A 17,837-nucleotide genomic window follows, 5' to 3' on the forward strand; every position below is an offset into this window, starting at 1 on the left:
TAGCACTGTCAAATTTATTATAGAAAAGAATCCACTTTGAAAATGTTAATACGCACACTGAACAAGATGTTGCCTTCTGGACTAGCTGCATTCAAAAGGCACAAAATAATTCTGGATCCATTCGCAAAATAAGAGACAAACATTGATCACCTATAGTATCAGTCAAGTTGCTTAGGAACCAGAGTACAATGTTCAACTTATTGGCAGTTCATCTGATACATGGGGAGGCCATGGAGGGGGAAAAAAAATCTCATTCTTCCTTGGTCACTTGCACTGACTAATAATGGCAATTATCCACAGAGTTTACGATTGTGCAAGTTAAATGAGAAGTACAAAATGCAGTCACTATTGTTTTTGCTCGAAGCAACAGGACAATTGCTGAAGACATTTTTGGTTCCACAAATTATTATCATGATGCGATAACACTTCCAACTATTGCAATTTCATGGCGTTAACTTGTAATCCATCATGTACACATGAAACCCTCAATGTACTCAGAACATTTGAGCACACTCCTTAGGATGTACCAAGATTGTCTGTAGTAATTAAATCCAAAAAACAAGGCCATTTGTAGTGTATGGTTTCACCTGTTAATTGGAATGACCATGATTTAATTGCAAGTTTAAAGCTGAGTTAATTACAAAAAATAATTGTGGCACCTTTTCCTTAGTTACTTGAAAAGTTTGCCATGAAATCCAACTTTCTTTTTTAAATATATACATGGTGGTCATTTATTTTTTTTATATAAAAAACAAGTGCCTGCAATTACATTGTTCCCTTCAATTTGAATAAAATTAGGGATGAGTGGGATGCTGCTGCCCAGTAGAAAGGAAGATTGCCATTCTTGTACACCAAATGACTTATCCAGCACAAAATGTACTTCCCATGAAGGAACCATACCTAATCACAAGAAGACATTTGACAAGTGCACTATGTAGCTTGCAAGAACTGACCTATCCAAATAAGCATTACAACTACACATTCAAAAGTGGATTAAAAATAAAATCACACACTTGGTCATATGGCCAAAGTGACAACCAGACATGTCCCCCATTTTTCCCTCTCCTTCAGTATTAACTTGGGGTGTGAAATTTTGGACTATTCTCAATGCCTGAATTTGCACGTGCAGAGATGGGCAACTAGGCACCAGATTAGATGAAAGCATAGAGGAAAGAACCACTAATAAAGTGCATCAGAAAAAGATTAAATTCCCAAGCAAGGCCAAATCATTAAATGCCCCAAAACACTAACCGAAAGGCTCAAATTAAACATTTATCCAATTGAAAATTGTCTCAATGTCTGCACTACCAGATTTTTCAGATGTTCAAGCCAAATCCAAATATTCCAATAGCAAAGTGCTTGGCCATTAGCCAATTTCTACCTTTGGACAGTTGTGGCTCAACAACAGTTGTGGCTCAACATCTTGTCCACAGATAATCCTTGTGCTAAGGAATTTCAAAATTTGCAGACAAGAACAAATATTTGGCTCAAGTGTTAAGATTAGTGGATTGAACCAGACACAGGTTTTTATCCTGTAGATGCTCAATCAGAAAGAAAAACAATGAATTGCAGCAAAAAAAAGTACCAGTTAGCAATTTGTGATAAGATCCAGATTCAGAGACTATTCAACTATTGCACATCTACCACCTGATTTCATAAAGTGAATGATGTTCTTAACTAAAAAGTGAAGAAACTACTGTACTCCCATGTCAAACATTCCAGGCTTTATGAATTCAAATGTTTGCAGTAGGTGTGTATGTGATGTAAGGAAAAGAAATGGTTAGAGGTTCAAATTTGACTGTTCTTTTGAAGTCAAATATTTGAGTCAATTGTAGCAACAGGGCAAAATTAAGGGATTCTACACAAGTTAAAGCTGCAGTATCCTCCTGAATAGGCAGAATTAGCAGTTCAAATCTAGTGTCTATAGAGGAAACAAAATCCAAGATGAACTAACAAAGCAATGAAATTTAATTTTACAGGATCACTGCTACAGTTAAAACATGTAATCAAATTTCTGAAATTCACAATTTAAAAAAGTCAAATCTCCCACCTTCTGATGCATCCAGAAGGATCAGTTAATCTTTTCAGACACTGCAATACTAAACCTGGCTACATTCAAAAGTGTCAACCGGAGAACCAAAGTGCTGTGTAGGTGTCACTTCAGTCAGGAAAAGAGCTTGTTGATGAGTTCTTTCCCCTATCCTCCTGCCCACCAACTCCTCAGGGAAGGGGTAGTAGCTTGCCAATTGATGGTACAGGTCATCAAGAGCAAAAAGCAAAACTGCAGCTCCATTTGAACCTGTATCCACTGGTTTCTGACCCATGCATCAGTGGAATATTGTCCTCAAATGGTTTAGTCATTTTAAAATGTGGTGAAACACAAAAGTCTACAGATGCTGTGATTGTAGGACAGTGAAACAGATGCTGGAGGAACTCAGCAAGTCTTGCAGCATCCATAGGAAGTAATGATATTACCAACACTTCAGGCTTGAGCTCTTCAAGCAGAGCCCTTGCTCAGGCCCAAAACATTGGTGGTAGATCTACCTCCTCCTGTAAGACCTGCCAAGTTCCTCCAGCACCACTTTTTACTGGTGATTTTAAATGACATGCCTTCTACAACTTATCCTATACATGCACAACTGAGAGAGCAACGTTAAAACACTACACAGAACCCAATTTACCCCAAACCATTTAAAACCAAAGTGCCATCTACAGTAGTTAAAACTTGTTAATTCAGAAATATACACAATGCTCAAGTATTCAGTCACTATCACCTTATTGCACCAATAACTAGCAACCATAATTTAAACAGATTTCTCCAGAATAACAAATTGCTATACCAAACCTCCTTTAATGCTGCCTCCAGAAAAAGGGCCAATTGGCTGAATGGCAAAGATTGCCCATCAGCCAAGGCTTATGTAAATACTGATTTATCTTATGACTGGTTTCAAAATTCAGGGCAGAAATTGGTAAAGGGTGGGATACTGCAGCTTTTATGCTAAATGCAAGTTACACCTTGGAATTTAAGCTTTTTTTAAATGTACAATGTTTAAAACTAGTTTTTGGACAATTGGGGTTCTCAGAAACAAGTGCATCCACATGAACACTGAGGGAAAGATTGATGCTTGCATCCATAATACAAAGACTTGTCCAAGTTCCACATTCATTCTGCAGGTACTTTCTTGACTGAAGCCTTGCAAAAGGCATGGATGGAGACTGAATTTTCACTTCTCAAATGTGCAGTCGTCAACTGGAGCAAGCTCCCTTCATCATTCTTAGTTGCTACAACAGTGGCTTTTACTCTGCGGAGATGTTTCATGGAGATCCACACCTCTGTTGCGCCCTGCTGCTCCACTGGCATTCTGAAGTTCACTCTTTGGCAACTTCGTGGCTGGAAGATAAAGACACGAGTAATGGTGCTCCCAAATGAAACAGGTGGTTTAATCAGGATTTCAAAAGTATTAGCATTTGTCATCTCCTCTACACAGGAGCAAGCCAGATGAGGAGACTTTTGTAGAACACCCCTATTCAGGCTGTAAATATAACTAAGCTTTGGTCAGTTTAACTCAAATCTCTGCCCACTGAGTTATCACTTACATTGTTCTGGGGCTGAACTAACCTAAGAAACACCATCAGCCCAAAAAGCTGAATGTGTCTCATGAGTATAAACATTAAACAAACTGCCCTCATTTCCTTGCAGCAGCTATTGTTAATCATTCAATTATTCCCACCTGCATTTTGGAGTCTTTTGTCCAATTGTCTTGCATTACTCCTTCCCTCAACTAGTGTGTGCTACATAAGCCCCCTTTTCCACTGGCTTCCCAGTTAATTGGCCATGCAATGTCCCAGAATAGGAAGTCCTTTGTAATGTTTCCACTGGGCCACCCCCTATTGGGGCACTAATTGCTTCTGCACTGAACACATTCATCCCCTTCTACCTTCAACTGGAAACAGGTGACTTTCTGCTGTCCCTTTTCTACTGGTTTTATCAGCACGCCGTAGAGGCTGTTAATCCCCGGCGTGAAATGACATCATTTCACGCTAGCATTTGGACAGTGTTCTTTTTCTACTGGACCCTGTCCCAGTAAATTCCTGGAACAGGGTGCAAGTGGAAAAGGGGCTAGTGAATCAATTCTAACTTCAAGCATCTGAAAGTGTTTTAAAAAATGCAGAAAATACTCAGGTCAGACAAAGAGTTAACAGTGCTGACTGTACGCCAAATAGGTTTGTTTCCCCCAAATATTGCTTAATTGGTCAAATGTTTCCAGCATTGCATTTTCATTTCAGAATCACAGTATTTCCTTAGCTCATTTGGGAACCACTTTCAAGATGCATTTAATGTTTTGTGCACAGTCCAGTGACAATGCAAAATTTGGAGAGCAAGGGAGGAGTAATAATTAATTCTTTTTTTTAAACGAATTAATTAAGTCTCATGGCTGGCATACCAAACAAATTGTCAAACTCCCACTAGATTGTAATACAAGGGAGGCACGTTGACCAAGTAGTTTGCTCAAAAGACCAAAATAAAGAATTTGACAACCTTCTGTTCAGCTCCCAAAATGGAGTTTGTCAAGTGCAGCAAAATATCAAAATCTCATCAGCAAGCAAAGTATGAACCTCAATTTGCAGGGCAGATCAAATTTGCGCAATGAGTTACCACAATGAACCAGAGATTTAAAGATAAAGAAATCTACAAGTCAGCTGCTGTAGCTCAAGAGTTTGTATCTGCATAGCGCCTTGTGACATCTTCAGGTTATTGCAAAGCACTTTTGCCATTCACTTTGCTGTGAAGTTTAGTTAAATGTAGCCGCCAATTTGCGCGCAAGGTACTGAACAGCAAACGAGATGACTGATTATTGTACTTTTGAAGCCTTAGACAAATGTTGACCAAATCTCAAATGGGTCCACAGGATCTTCTACACAACTGGAACCAGAAAATAAAGTCATGTACTCATTGCTTATGCTGTCTTTTTTTTGCCAATCCCTTGATACTAAGAACACAATCAGCTTTGAACAAGGACCTGCTGAGTATTTCCAGCATTTTTTTCCAGCTTAAAAATCTAAGTGCAGGCAATTACCCTAGAATTACAGCAAGCCAAAACTTGTGAGATTGCTACCAAATGTGCCAAGCTTTTAATGGTAGCTTGGAAACCCATTAGAATAAAACCAGTGTTGTGACTCTAAAGAAATTGAAGAGAACGGTACCCAGTCCACCACATTTAAGGACACTTGGATGTCCAAATACTTGTTTTTAAGTTGGTCTGCTTTTTTAAAAGATGTATATAAAAAGGACCACACCCCCCCTCCCCCCCCCATATTAAAAAAAAGCTATTGGAAGCAACTTTCATTTCAAGTTCCTTTCCATTCATTGCAGGACAATGAAGCTTAACTATCCTCTTAACAAGAAATTTATTCATAAAACACCAAATGATATTTCTCAACAATTCCAAATATTTGGGGGAAAAATTACATTTTAAAAATGGTCACAATCTTAATTGACTACATTTCAAAATGCCTTACAGGTTGCATCAATCCAAGGAAGCCAGTTCTGGTCTCCAAACTTGAGGAAGGACATACTAGCTATAGAGGGTGTGCAGCGCAGATTTACAAGGTTAGTTCCAGGGATGGCAGGGTTGTCATATGCAGCAAGGCTAGAAAAACTGGACGTATCCATTGGAGTTTAGAAGGATGAGGGGGGACATGATTGAGGTATACAAAATCATCAGGGGGATAGACAAGGTGAAGTCTGATTACTTGTTCCCAATGATGGGGGAGACGAGGACTAGAGGGCATAGTTTAAGAATGCAGGCCCTTTAGGACCCAGAGAAGTGTGAATCTGTGGAATGCTCTGCCACAGAGGGTGGTAGAGGCGGATTCGCTGACTATGTTCAAAAGAGAGTTAGATAAGACTCTTGTGGGTAACGGAGTTAAGGGTTATGGGGATAAGGCTGGAAAGGGGTACTGATGGTAATGATCAGCCATGATCTAAAATGGCGGTGCTGGCCCGACAGGCCAAATGGCCTACTCCAGCTCCTATTGTCTATTGTCTACTCAAAGTTGAAATGGTCAGAATTTGTTTCAAATGGCAGTTCAATTTAAAAGCTGCCAGTTGCCATTACTTACCAATTGCCAAAAATAGGTCATTAACATTCATTGCTGTTTTTGCTGACGTCTCCATGAACAACAAACCATTGTCATCTGCATATGCTTGTGCTTCCTATTGAACAAGGAAAGGTACAAGATTAAAAAGTAGACGTCTACCATCAACTGCCTTTGTACACAATTTAAAATCACCCACATTTTGGCAAGTAGATTTAAAGGGTACACAAGTTTCAGATCAAGTGGCACATGATACATCAATATGATAGCCAACTGGCGGAGGAGTCACGTGATGGAGTAGTGGCCGGACGGTGAACTCCAGCCCTCTCCAGAAAAGTCGGGAAAAACAAAGGAAAACACAAAGGCACAGAAATAAAAGTTACAGAAAAGTGAGTATAAAGGTGGAAAGAAGATGGTGACAAAAAAAGAAAAATCGAAAGCAACGGTAAGAAGAGAGGAAGAGAAGACAAAGGAGGAAAAAGGTGAAGGCCTTACCTGTCCGAAGAGGCCCGCTGCGGAGAGAGAAACCCGCTCCCTCAGGTCGGTAAATAATGGACTACAAAAATGGCTCGCAGAGCCGAGTAAAAGCGCGCAACCGCGCATGAAAAAAAACACACCGACGGGAGGGGGGACCAGCTGGGGAGTCGATCTCCACAGCCGGCAACGACAGCTGCAGAACACCTGCAGCAAGAAGAGACCACAGAAGACAATAGAAACAAGAAAGAAGAGGAGGAAAGGGCACCAAAGAAACAACAGATGGCCAACCCAGAGGAAGAAGAAGAGGAAGAGGAAGAGTACAGGGAAATAGAAGAAGAAAAGAAAGGCAAGGTAAAGGATATACTTGCTCTTATTAAAGGATACATGGAGTCATTTAAAGAATGGCAAACACAGGAATTTAAGGATTTAAGAAAAAGAATAAACAACACAGAAGAGAAAATAAATAAAATGGAGATGACCTTAACAGAAATGGGAAAGAAAATGGACAAGATGGAAGAGCGGGCAGTAGCAGCAGAAATGGAGGTAGAAGACTTAAAAAAGAAATTGGAGAAATCTAATAAAAAAACTAAAGAGACACAAGAACTACTAGCTCAAAAAATAGATACAATGGAAAACCATAACAGAAGAAATAACATAAAGATAGTGGGCCTTAAGGAAGATGAAGAAGGCAAGAATATGAGGGAGTTTATAAAAGAGTGGATCCCTAAGACCCTAGGATGTCCAGAACTACAGCAAGAAATGGAAATAGAAAGGGCACATAGAGTATTGGCCTCTAAACCACAACCACAACAAAAACCAAGATCTATTGTAGTAAAATTCCTAAGATATACTACAAGAGAAAAGGTACTGGAGAAGACAATGGAAAAAGTAAGAGAGGGCAACAAACCACTGGAGTATAAAGGGCAAAAAATCTTCATTTATCCAGATATAAGTTTTGAACTCCTAAAGAAGAGAAAAGAGTTCAATACAGCAAAGGCGATTTTATGGAAGAAAGGGTATACATTTATACTAAAGCATCCAGCGGTATTGAAAATATTTATTCCAGGACAACAAAACAGACTATTCTCGGATCCAGAAGAAGCACGAAAATTTGCAGAACAATTACAAAAATAGACTGAGGGAGGAAGACGGGTAATGAGAGTTAAAATGATCACGATTGATATGTATGTGGGTAAAGACAAAAATAGACTGAGGGATGAAGACGGGTAATGAGAGTAAAAATGATCACGATTGATATGTATGTGGGTAAAGAGGTATAAGAGTGAATAGAGACAATGAGCATACATGAATGTATCTGTACTTAGAGGAAAATATAGATAGTATAGACAAGAATTAATAAGGGAAGGTAATGGAATAGAGAGAATAAGGAGGGAATTAAAAGAGTGACCTTTGTGACATATGAAAAGTGAAATCTTTTCTGGGGGAGGCGGGGTGGGGGGAAATAGCGGTCACTGCAAAATCAGTTGACGCTTGCGAGTGGATTCGCAAATCCAAATGGAGAGGGGAGATGTGGTTGTCCGACAAGGGATAAAGGACAACTCAGGAGGTGAAGGGGAGATTGGGGATAAATAAGATAGAAATAGGAGAATAAGGAAAATGTTGGATGTTGTAGGAATGTTGTCTTATAAAGAGTTGAAAATAAGAAAACAGAAATGGAAAAGGAGGAAAGGTAATGATGGAAAAACGGAAAGAGAAGATAAACAAAATATAAAAGGGCTACGCTGAACTATATGACTTTAAATATTAATGGAATACATAACCAAATTAAAAGGAAGAAACTACTAAATTTAAACGAATAAATGTATTCCATTAGAAAAAATAACATATAGGTTAAGAAATAATATTGAAATATTCGAACAAGTATAGGAGCCTTACATTAAATACAATAGTGAAAACCTACCGGGGACAAACATTACCTAAGTTGATGGAAGGAGAAGGAAAGAAAAGAATGGACTCAGTAGAATTTCTGGTGTAATTTTGTTGAATGACAACATTGTCTGACTGGCTTAATGCAACCTAGATTGTATACCTAAAATGGATGAGGGGGGGGTGGGGGGGTGGTTTGGGAGGAAAGGGGGGGGGGGGGAGAAAAAGTCACTGTATATGTGTGAAAAAGAAACAGTGTATATCATGGCTAATGTGATTTATGGTGTGAAAAATAAAAAATTAAAAAAAAAATATGATAGCCAACTATGATCAAACAATAGAAAGCTGGAGGCCCTCAGCAAACGCAGCAAAACCCATGGAGAGAAATTAACAAAGTGTCAGGTCAGGACACTTCACCAAAACAAAGACTTCAGCATCTGAATTGCTTTTTTTTGGTTTTAAGATGGGCAGCTATTTTTATCAACAGGGAAATGACAAATCTCCAATTTGTAAATTCCACTAGAACCACTTGTGTCACAAACTTGAGCAACTTCATGTCCTGCCTTCGGGGCATTTGTCTCGCTTCCAAGAGAAGTGCATACCTCATATTCCACCATCCTTTTATTTGCCAGATCTGCTTTATTTCCAGACAGTGCTATAACAATACTGGGGTTCGCTTGTCGTTGCAACTCCTTCACCCACGTCTTCGCTCTTGCAAATGTCTCCTGAAAACAGCAATAATTATCTGGTTAGAATTCAATACTCAAGATTCCTGTCCCAAATTCCACCTGAAAAGGGAACACAATGACTTGCTGGGTTAACTTGGTTTCCTTCTAGCTATTTTGATAACCTCAATAAACCCTTCAATTCCAGCTGAATAAAAGTATTGAAAATATCATGCAGAAAATGACTAAATGCTCTGGAGAAAAATCCATGAAAAAGTATTAAACTATCAACTACCATTCATTATCACGATGCACTCCAAATTTCTCCTCCAAATTTGCTTATGTTCAAAAGGATCCATGTACAATTTAGTAAAGCACTTAAAATACTGCTTCAAATTCTTGATTCAATTGCCAGGGAGATTTCAATAAGCACAAGAACTAATAGTACAAAAGATTCCCGGGTACGTGGCAAATCCAATAAATTCAATTACTAGTCAAACCATTGAACAGGAAAGCCAAAAGGATTCTTGACACTGAAGTCTTTCACTTTTTAGTGCCTGCTTACAAGGCTAGGAATCAATAATGGTGAAATCCAAATTTACCTTATCCAATTCAGCCAACAACAAAACACACAACAAATGTTACTTTTAGACTCAATTTGTGCTCATTTAATAATAGGGATGTACAAAAGAACCATCAATGCAAAAATGTAGGTTTATAGTTTCCCTTTCTCCCATTAAAGAAATGATGTCCAGAATAATCAATTTCACTGGTCTGAATGAACAATTCTCTTGAAATTCATCCCTTTCATGGCCCTTTCTTCAACCAGAGCATTTCAACATCAACATTTTGCAACACCTAAATTATTTACATCAAAGCCTTGCAGCCAAAAAAAGCACAAAATGCTTCTTTTCACATCAGATACAACTGTCATCCAGCTAAAGCCGTGATCAGTTATTCTAACCTGATTGGTAATGTCATAGACTACAATAGCAGCCTGAGCACCTCTGTAGTACATGGGAGCTAGACTATGATACCGCTCTTGGCCAGCAGTGTCCCAGATTTCAAACTTGACGGTCATGTCATCCAAGAAAATGGATTGCATGAGAAATGCAGCTGCAAGAAAAAACAAAATTTATTTTACACAGAGACTTTAAAGTTTGTACAGAACACAATAAAAGCACTGGACAGACTGATGAAAAAAAAACCAATGCAATTGAAGCTAAAAATCACAGAAAGCCAACAACTTTCAGTCAACTTCTAGAAAAGCAAATCAACCAAGTCAAAATACCCCAAACATTTTCAAAATAGTAGCAATAGTAGCAACTCGATTGTTGGACAAGGCTGGAAGTGGTTGCCAACAAGAGATGTCCACGAGCTATACAATTCCCATTTTCTCAGTTTAAAGAGTCTCCAACTTCAAATGTCACCTCTACAAGTGAGGCCTGACATGACATTTTCAGCATCTGTAAGTTTTTATTTTTTAAAAAAGGGCAAATCTTAAAATCACTCCAGTCAAAAACCCACTCCTGTCCAGCATCAAGAGGCATGCCCATTAATCTACTTTGCTGCTAGTACCCAGGTGATCAAATTTGCATTCTATGTCTTCACATGCCACCTCATCTTCAACCTCCTGTCACATTCAAACAGGTTGCTGAACACAGAATATATACACCAAAATCTTCAGGTAAGGATAAATTAGGGCAAATTTGCTGGATTGAAATAACCTTAAGAATGTGAGAACTGAAAATTTCCCAAACCATCAAGTGTCATTCATTAAAGAATAAATATGCAACATTAGTTAACCCAACATTCACATCTCCACAGAAATAGGTCATCAATTCACTCAGTTTTACCTGGAAGAACATTCTTAGACATCAGGAGGGGGGGTGAAAAAAAATGTCAAAAGCATCAAGATGTTGGACTGTCTTTTCAAGTGGTCAAGGCTTCCACTGCCATTTGAGGCACAGAGAAAGTTGTGTTGGCAGCTGTTCCCCTCAGTTGCAAATAGTGCAGTAATGATTCTGATTTAACTTGCTGGATGGAGATTGTTACAATATTGTGGCTACGTCTTGATAAAGTTAACTCTGGTCTTCACTCATCTCATTTGCTTTGGTTGAGACTCAAATATAACTCCTCATATCAGTTTTAACAAGTTTTCATAGTTCTGGCACCGTGGCCCCAAATGCATTTATGAAATTAATAAAACCAAATTTGGCACCAAGATTACACGATTTTAGAAGTCTCTCAAACCCATTTATCCAATATTTACCAATTTTTCTTATTTTTGTATGCAAGTTAGCTGGCAAATTACCACTTTTCAAAGAGTGTCAAGTAGTCAGTGCTTTGGCAAAGAAAATTTCTCATGACAGGAAATATTAAAGTAGCCAGAATCATTTAATAACAAATAAACCACAAGTACTACTGGAAATTAGACTGCAGAATATCAGGAAACAATTTCAGCAAGAGCTCAATGTGAACTCGAAACAGCTAACACCAAGTTCAATTATCATCTGATTATTCAAGTACAACCTGATAAAAACAACGTTCTCCTGCCCTGTGCAAAAAAAGACATACAAATGATACACATGCAGCATATATAAATAAAATATTGTTCAATAAATAGAACACTTATTCATATATACAAATAAATGTTTCGTGAATAAATCTCGGAGGGTGAGTGTGAGTGATTCCTTTGGTTGTTCACCATTCTCGCTGCCCGTGGGAAGAAGCTGTTTCTCAACCTGGTGGTGCTGGCTCTGATCCTCCTGGATCTCTTCCCTGACAGGAGATGCTGTGTGCGGGGTGGAAGGGGTCCTCAATGATTTTAGGCACCCTCTTCAAACAATAATCCTGGTAGATCACATTGGATTTTTTTTGTGGGGGGGGGGGGGGGTGGTGGAGGAAAAAAACATGTAAGTGATCCTCTCTGCTGCTCACTGGTCATATGGATTAACCTCCGATCCAATGCTCTATAGCACACATGTCAAACTCAGGCCCGCGGGCCAAATTTGGCCCGTGATATAATTATATTTGGCCCGCAAGATCATATCAAATATGTATTAGAGCTGGCCCGCTGGCCGCCGCGCCAGTATAGCGCATGCACAGCTAAAACTACAAATCCCAGAATGCTTTGCAAATGCGTTGGCGCCGGCCCGTCAGCCCGCTAATCGTCTGTGACCTGTCGCCCAACTCACACGTAATAAACCCCTTACGAAAAATGGCCAAACGAAAGACAGAAAACAGGACCTTTCAAGACAGGTGGGAGGAAAACTCTGACCCCAGAGTTTGATGAATTTGCATCTAAGAAGAGATCCCAAGTATCTGGTTTAGACCCAGGTGCATCAGAGTAAATCACAGTGTAGCAAGCTAAGCTTAGATTAATATTTTCTTTGGTCAACTTTGGACTGTTCATAGTTGAAAGATTGGATTTTCATTGAAGCAAGTTGTTATTTTTTTGACTTGTTGGCTTGTGAAAAAAATACATTTAAGGCTTAAAGGCTATAGAGGAATATTATTTATTGAATATTTTATTTCTCATTTGTTAATGCTTTTTCTGGAAAGAGTTTAACCAAAACTATTATTAAACGTTTATTTTAATAAGAAAAAGTTTAACATTACATATGTTGAAAGAAGAGAAAACATGCAGATGTTGTTGAAAATTTTCAATAAATATTTAGTTTGACCCACGACTTAGTCCAAGTTTTTAATTTTGAGTTTGACACCCCTGGTCTACAGCAATTGTACCACATTGCCATTGTTCCCTCCTGCCTCAAAAATGGTCAACCAACTTTCCCCTTTTCAGCAGTTGGGTTCTCAGAATACACTTCAGCTGCCAAATGCATGCTGAAAAGCAATCATCTAAATGGTCAGCTTGACCATTAAAAAACCAAGTGTTAGGATAACACTATTCTTGTTACTTCACCAACTGCAACAAAATAAAAACATGGGTGAAAATTTAGGAATGAGGTAATAATGGGAATGAGACTTATTACTGATGTAAATTAATGCAGTGGTAATTTATAAAACCACAACATGCAGCAAAAAGAAAAAGCCAAATTAGTTAACATACAGGAAAAAAGGCACCAAATCTACATTCTTTCAGGATTATCATGCACAGATCTGACTGAAGCAGACTTACCACCGATTGTACTTTCCTGGTATTCATGAAATTGTCCTTTAACAAATCGCAGCACTAGACTGGACTTTCCCACAGCTGACTCTCCAAGTAATACAAGTTTGAACTGGTAGAACTTGCTGGTCTGTGATTGATTATTTGGCCTAGATATTCCTCTGCTGGCCATAGCCTCCACAGGAATTGCAATAGAATATTTCAGAAACAGATCCAATCAACTCCAGATGATCAGCACAACAAGGAATTGAGGAAGCGTTAAACCTGCAAAAACAAAAATCAGACGAGAACAATTTTAGTTCGAATAATCCACACAATTACCCTAGTCAATGGCCACTTACAACTCAAACCAAGTATTTCAATAGATGACAGGTCAAAATACTAGCCCAGCATTCTGTGGTCAGGCAACTCCTGTGGTCCAACATTCTGAATCTGTCGAACAACAATCATACCCAAGATCAAAAATCAACTAAAGATCAATACTAATCTGTAACTAATTGCAGCTTTCAAATAATAACAACCAAAATTACATTGGGAGCAATAAACAGGTGTTTGCAGACTTTAAAAGCGCAGAATTTATTCAAGATGACAAATTCCCCATCTTCAGCATTTCATCCATAAAGATAAACATGTTAAAGAGTTGTACGAAAGAAAAACGTTCAGAAACAAATTACCCATTGGTGAATGAAAAGCATTTTAGATAAGCTTTCAATGAATGAAAAACCAGTTACATCAGATGCACTTGGAAAGGACAACTTATTATGGAGTAATACGAATAACACATTTGGCAGTGAAGTACACAGGATGTGTCCTCACCAGGGTAACCATCTACAACCCTACAAGAGGCCTTTACAGCTAGTGAAATTCTAGTGATTCTTTCCTCTCTTTCTCTCCCCCCCCCCACCCCCCCAACATCCAACAGTCTCAAAAGCACTTTGCCTATCACAGCATCAGACCAATCATTACAGGGCTGATAAGGCAAAGCATCCACAGTCAACTGCCCCAGAGTACTTCCTCTAAAGAGTCCATGCTAATCTTCCTCCTCCAGCCAATAACAGCATGTTGTGTTTTTAACCAAACTCATCACTGTGACTCTAGTTCTTCCATGCTTCTCAATTTCTCCCACTTCTGGACTTGCCACACAAAGTTATAATCGCAATAGTTTGGATCCTGGTCACCTTTCTAAGATCAAGACTGAAGGGTTCGTCAATGAAAAATTTAAAAAAGGTTTAGTTCCAGTGCATGCACATTTACAACACTGAAAGATAACTTTCAATTATTGAGGGACAGGAGGAATTCATAGGACACTACAGGCCCTCAGCCCAATGTTGTGCCAACCCATATATTCCTATTTTTTAAAAAAATCCAAACCATTCCTACCTCTTAACCCGCACAATGCATTCCATGCTTGCTTCAAACTGAAGGCTAGTGTACCAATGGGTCACACAACAACCTCAGGCACTCATAACAAATCACTGAATGATTTATGACACCCCAATGTCTGGCTTTGCAAAATGTGAACGTCAATCAAGTTTCAAGTGAATGATTTATGACACCCCAATGTCTGGCTTTGCAAAATGTGAACGTCAATCAAGTTTCAAGGAATTGCCATAAAATGTGGATTAAAAGATACAGGAGAAAGTTAGGACATGGAAGGCAAGGAAAGGCAGAATCCTCTCAAAAATGTCCTCATTATCCTGTCCCAACTCTCCAACTCTGGATGAGAGAATTAATTATGTAGTCTCACTCTTCCAGGAAGCAACTTGTTTTTGGATGTTTTGAAAGGGTAATTTTTTTTTTGTTTAGAAAAAAACTGTACAGTTGTGCCAACCTTAATATTCCCACAAAAAAAACCCCAAATCCTTCCTATCTTGCAATCTGTTATTTCTTCCATCCATATGCCCAAGAGTCTCTTAAATGCCTCCACCACCACCCTTGGCAATGCATTCCAGGCAGTCACAACCCTCTGTGGTGTTTTGGGAGGGAAGAGAAAAAACTTAACCCTTAATGCCTCATCTAAACTTTCGATTTCCATTCAAGAGCAAGAAGGAGCAACTTTGACTTTTGCCTAAAGAGGCCAACAAAAAAAAAATACACTCAATTTCCACTCACACCTCTGACAGCAGCAAACGCACTCAACTGTCCTGTTTGACAAAGATCCCAAATGTACCTCCTTCCACTCGGGAAGGGGGCCTCCAGGAACCCCCGCAGCTCCAAGGACCGAAGGAAGGCCGAGTTTGGAGGCGAGGTGGAAGGAACATATTCCCACAGCCGGAAAGAGAGATTGCTAATCGTGACAAGGCTGCGGCTGCGACAATGCAAGTGTTATCACGCCCCGAGGCTTTGTCCTCGAAAGTAGCCAGGTCCGACTGGATCTCCAACCTCCCCACAGGAGGATTGCAGTCCGGGAACCCCAACAATCCCAAAACAAAGCCCGAGGCTCGACCCCTTCCCAAAGATAACTTCAACACGCCCTTGCTGGAAGTCTGCAGACACTCCCGCGGTCATAACCCCACATTTTAATACATAATCCCCCTCCTCCCTCCTCTCCAAAGCCTTGCAGAAGGTTGAGCGTTGCCTGAGGCCGCTCAATGCCCACACCCGGGAGTGGTGGGGGGCGTCACTGTGGGAGGAAGCCCGTCACCCACCCCCACGCGTGAGTACCACATGCGTCGTCAAATACAGCTTTTTTAAAAAAAAAGCGAGATCTACCTCAACGTCGTCTTCAACTTCCCCGATATTTTTCCCCCCTCGCTCGTTCCGTGAGTAATTGCGTCGTAACTACCACTGCCTGGACCACAGCGACCGGCCTGAGCTCATTACCAGCTCGGCGGTGGTACAGAGAGAAGTGGGGGGGGGGGGGGGGTGGAAATGCTGCCACCCGTTATGGGCAGCGGGGCCCGCCAATTAGAAGAGGGCGGAGCCGACTCAACCGTTCGAGAGGCGGACGTCCTCGGTGATTGGCGGCGGTTCTGTCCACTGCTGTAGGGCTTCTGATTTCTTTCTCCCGCCCCTTTATGGATGAGCGAGCCAATCGGCGAGGAGGCCTGCTGCAGAGGCGGGATTTCCGATCTCCTGCTTGGCGATTTGCTGAGTCGTCGTCGAGTGTGAGAAGATGTTGGCGTCAACCCTCCACGTCTCAGGAATGTCAATTGAAATGAAACCAAACGTTTGGTGAAAGGGGACAGGAGCAGAAACCTGCTGACCTGGTGAAGAGAATGATGGAGGGAGCGGTCTTCCCCTGTGACCGCAGGAGATGCTCCACTTGCGCCCGCACCTCCTCCCTCAGCACCAAGAAGCAACATTCCACATGAATCTGCGGAGGGGTCATCTACTACATCTGGTGCTCCCGCTGCGGTTTCTACAGTTGAGCGTCTCGGCTCTGTCCGCCATAATAGTGGTGGGGGTGGGGTGGGGGCTATCCTCCCAGTGGCCGCCCGTTTAAATTCCCCCGCTGATATGTTTACCCGCGATCTCGTGCACCTGTAAATTAGAGGAAAAACACCTCATCATCCTTTGGCCACCGGATGGTATTCATATCGACTTTTCTCTGTCTTTCATTACCCCCCCCCCCCCCCCCTTCAATCAATGACCACATGCAGGCACAAAGCACGTGGCCAAAGGCTTTCATGTCCTGAAACCTCCAGCATACAACTACATGCTCCTGGCCTGGATCCAAGGCTGGAATTGAAGGAGGAGACTTTGGGAAACTACGGAGAGCAGTTACCAGGTCAGAGGCAGAGCAGCCCATTGAGGTTCCCCCACTTGCATTACCGTGTTCCACCACAAATTCTTCCCCCAGCTCTGTATGACCGTTTGTTGGTCTGAGACATGATAAATAACGCTGCTTGCTTGCTAATCATGGATCCGTTATTTTGCTGAAGGCAAAAATGGATGGCTTATGATCTCATGAAATGCCGACCTTCCAAAATATTTCAGAAGTGCCATACAATGCCAACAGCTCCTGATCAAACGTACTATATTTCACTTCCGTTGGCCTTAAATGTCTGCTGAAGAAAGCGAGGGGTTGTTAATGGCCATTGACCTACTGCTCAAGAACCGCACCCACGGCCATACTCGAGGCATCAGTGCGAAGTCCTCAGGATTGGGATGGGCAAGCATTGCCGCTTTGGCCAATGCCTCTTTCGCAGTCGTAAATGTAACCCATGCCTCTGATGTCCAGGTAATGTCCCAGTGCTTGTTGGAGATGATCTGAAACTGGTCAAAGAATGTCAGCAGCTGCAGGAATAAATCAGTGATAAAAGTTTATCAGGCCCAAAAATTTCTGCAGTCCCTTAACTGTGGTAGGTTTGGAAAAAGCACAGACTGCGTCTACCTTGCTGGATAAGGGAAATAGACTGTTGGCTGTGATCTTGTGTCCTTGGTGGTGGATCTGCCAAATTGACATTTGCCAGGTTTGATGGGAAGACCAAATTCCTCAAGCCATTGGAAAAGGTGGCACAAATACAAGTGGTGATCTTGCCCAGTTTGACTGGCTACGAGGAGGTCATCCAAGTAATTGCATGCAAATTCCAAATCCCTGCCTAAAGCAGCCATCAGCTGCTGGAAGGTTTGAG

General features: G+C 40.7%; 1 protein-coding gene across 4 annotated transcripts; it reads right to left on the reverse strand.

Annotated features, from left to right (window-relative positions):
* On the reverse strand, positions 1–16,134 carry LOC138746911 (ras-related protein Rab-5B). Of its 4 annotated transcripts, none has more exons than XM_069905566.1 (6): positions 15,973–16,134; positions 13,270–13,524; positions 10,093–10,244; positions 9,066–9,188; positions 6,124–6,217; positions 1–3,391 (listed from the first exon to the last, which is right to left on the reverse strand). In XM_069905566.1, the coding sequence occupies exons 2-6, from the start codon at positions 13,430–13,432 to the stop codon at positions 3,276–3,278; spliced, it is 648 nt and encodes a 215-aa protein (XP_069761667.1). In that variant the 5' UTR covers positions 13,433–13,524; positions 15,973–16,134; the 3' UTR covers positions 1–3,275. The 4 variants fall into 4 exon arrangements, with proteins under 4 accessions (XP_069761667.1, XP_069761668.1, XP_069761669.1 ...); XM_069905567.1 differs by lacking the exon at positions 15,973–16,134 and adding an exon at positions 15,431–15,853; XM_069905568.1 differs by lacking the exon at positions 15,973–16,134 and adding an exon at positions 15,375–15,853.
* Between the last annotated feature and the right edge of the window lie 1,703 nt (positions 16,135–17,837).

Source organism: Narcine bancroftii, chromosome 12 (assembly GCF_036971445.1).
Source record: "Narcine bancroftii isolate sNarBan1 chromosome 12, sNarBan1.hap1, whole genome shotgun sequence".
In the NCBI taxonomy this organism is placed as follows: domain Eukaryota; kingdom Metazoa; phylum Chordata; class Chondrichthyes; order Torpediniformes; family Narcinidae; genus Narcine; species Narcine bancroftii.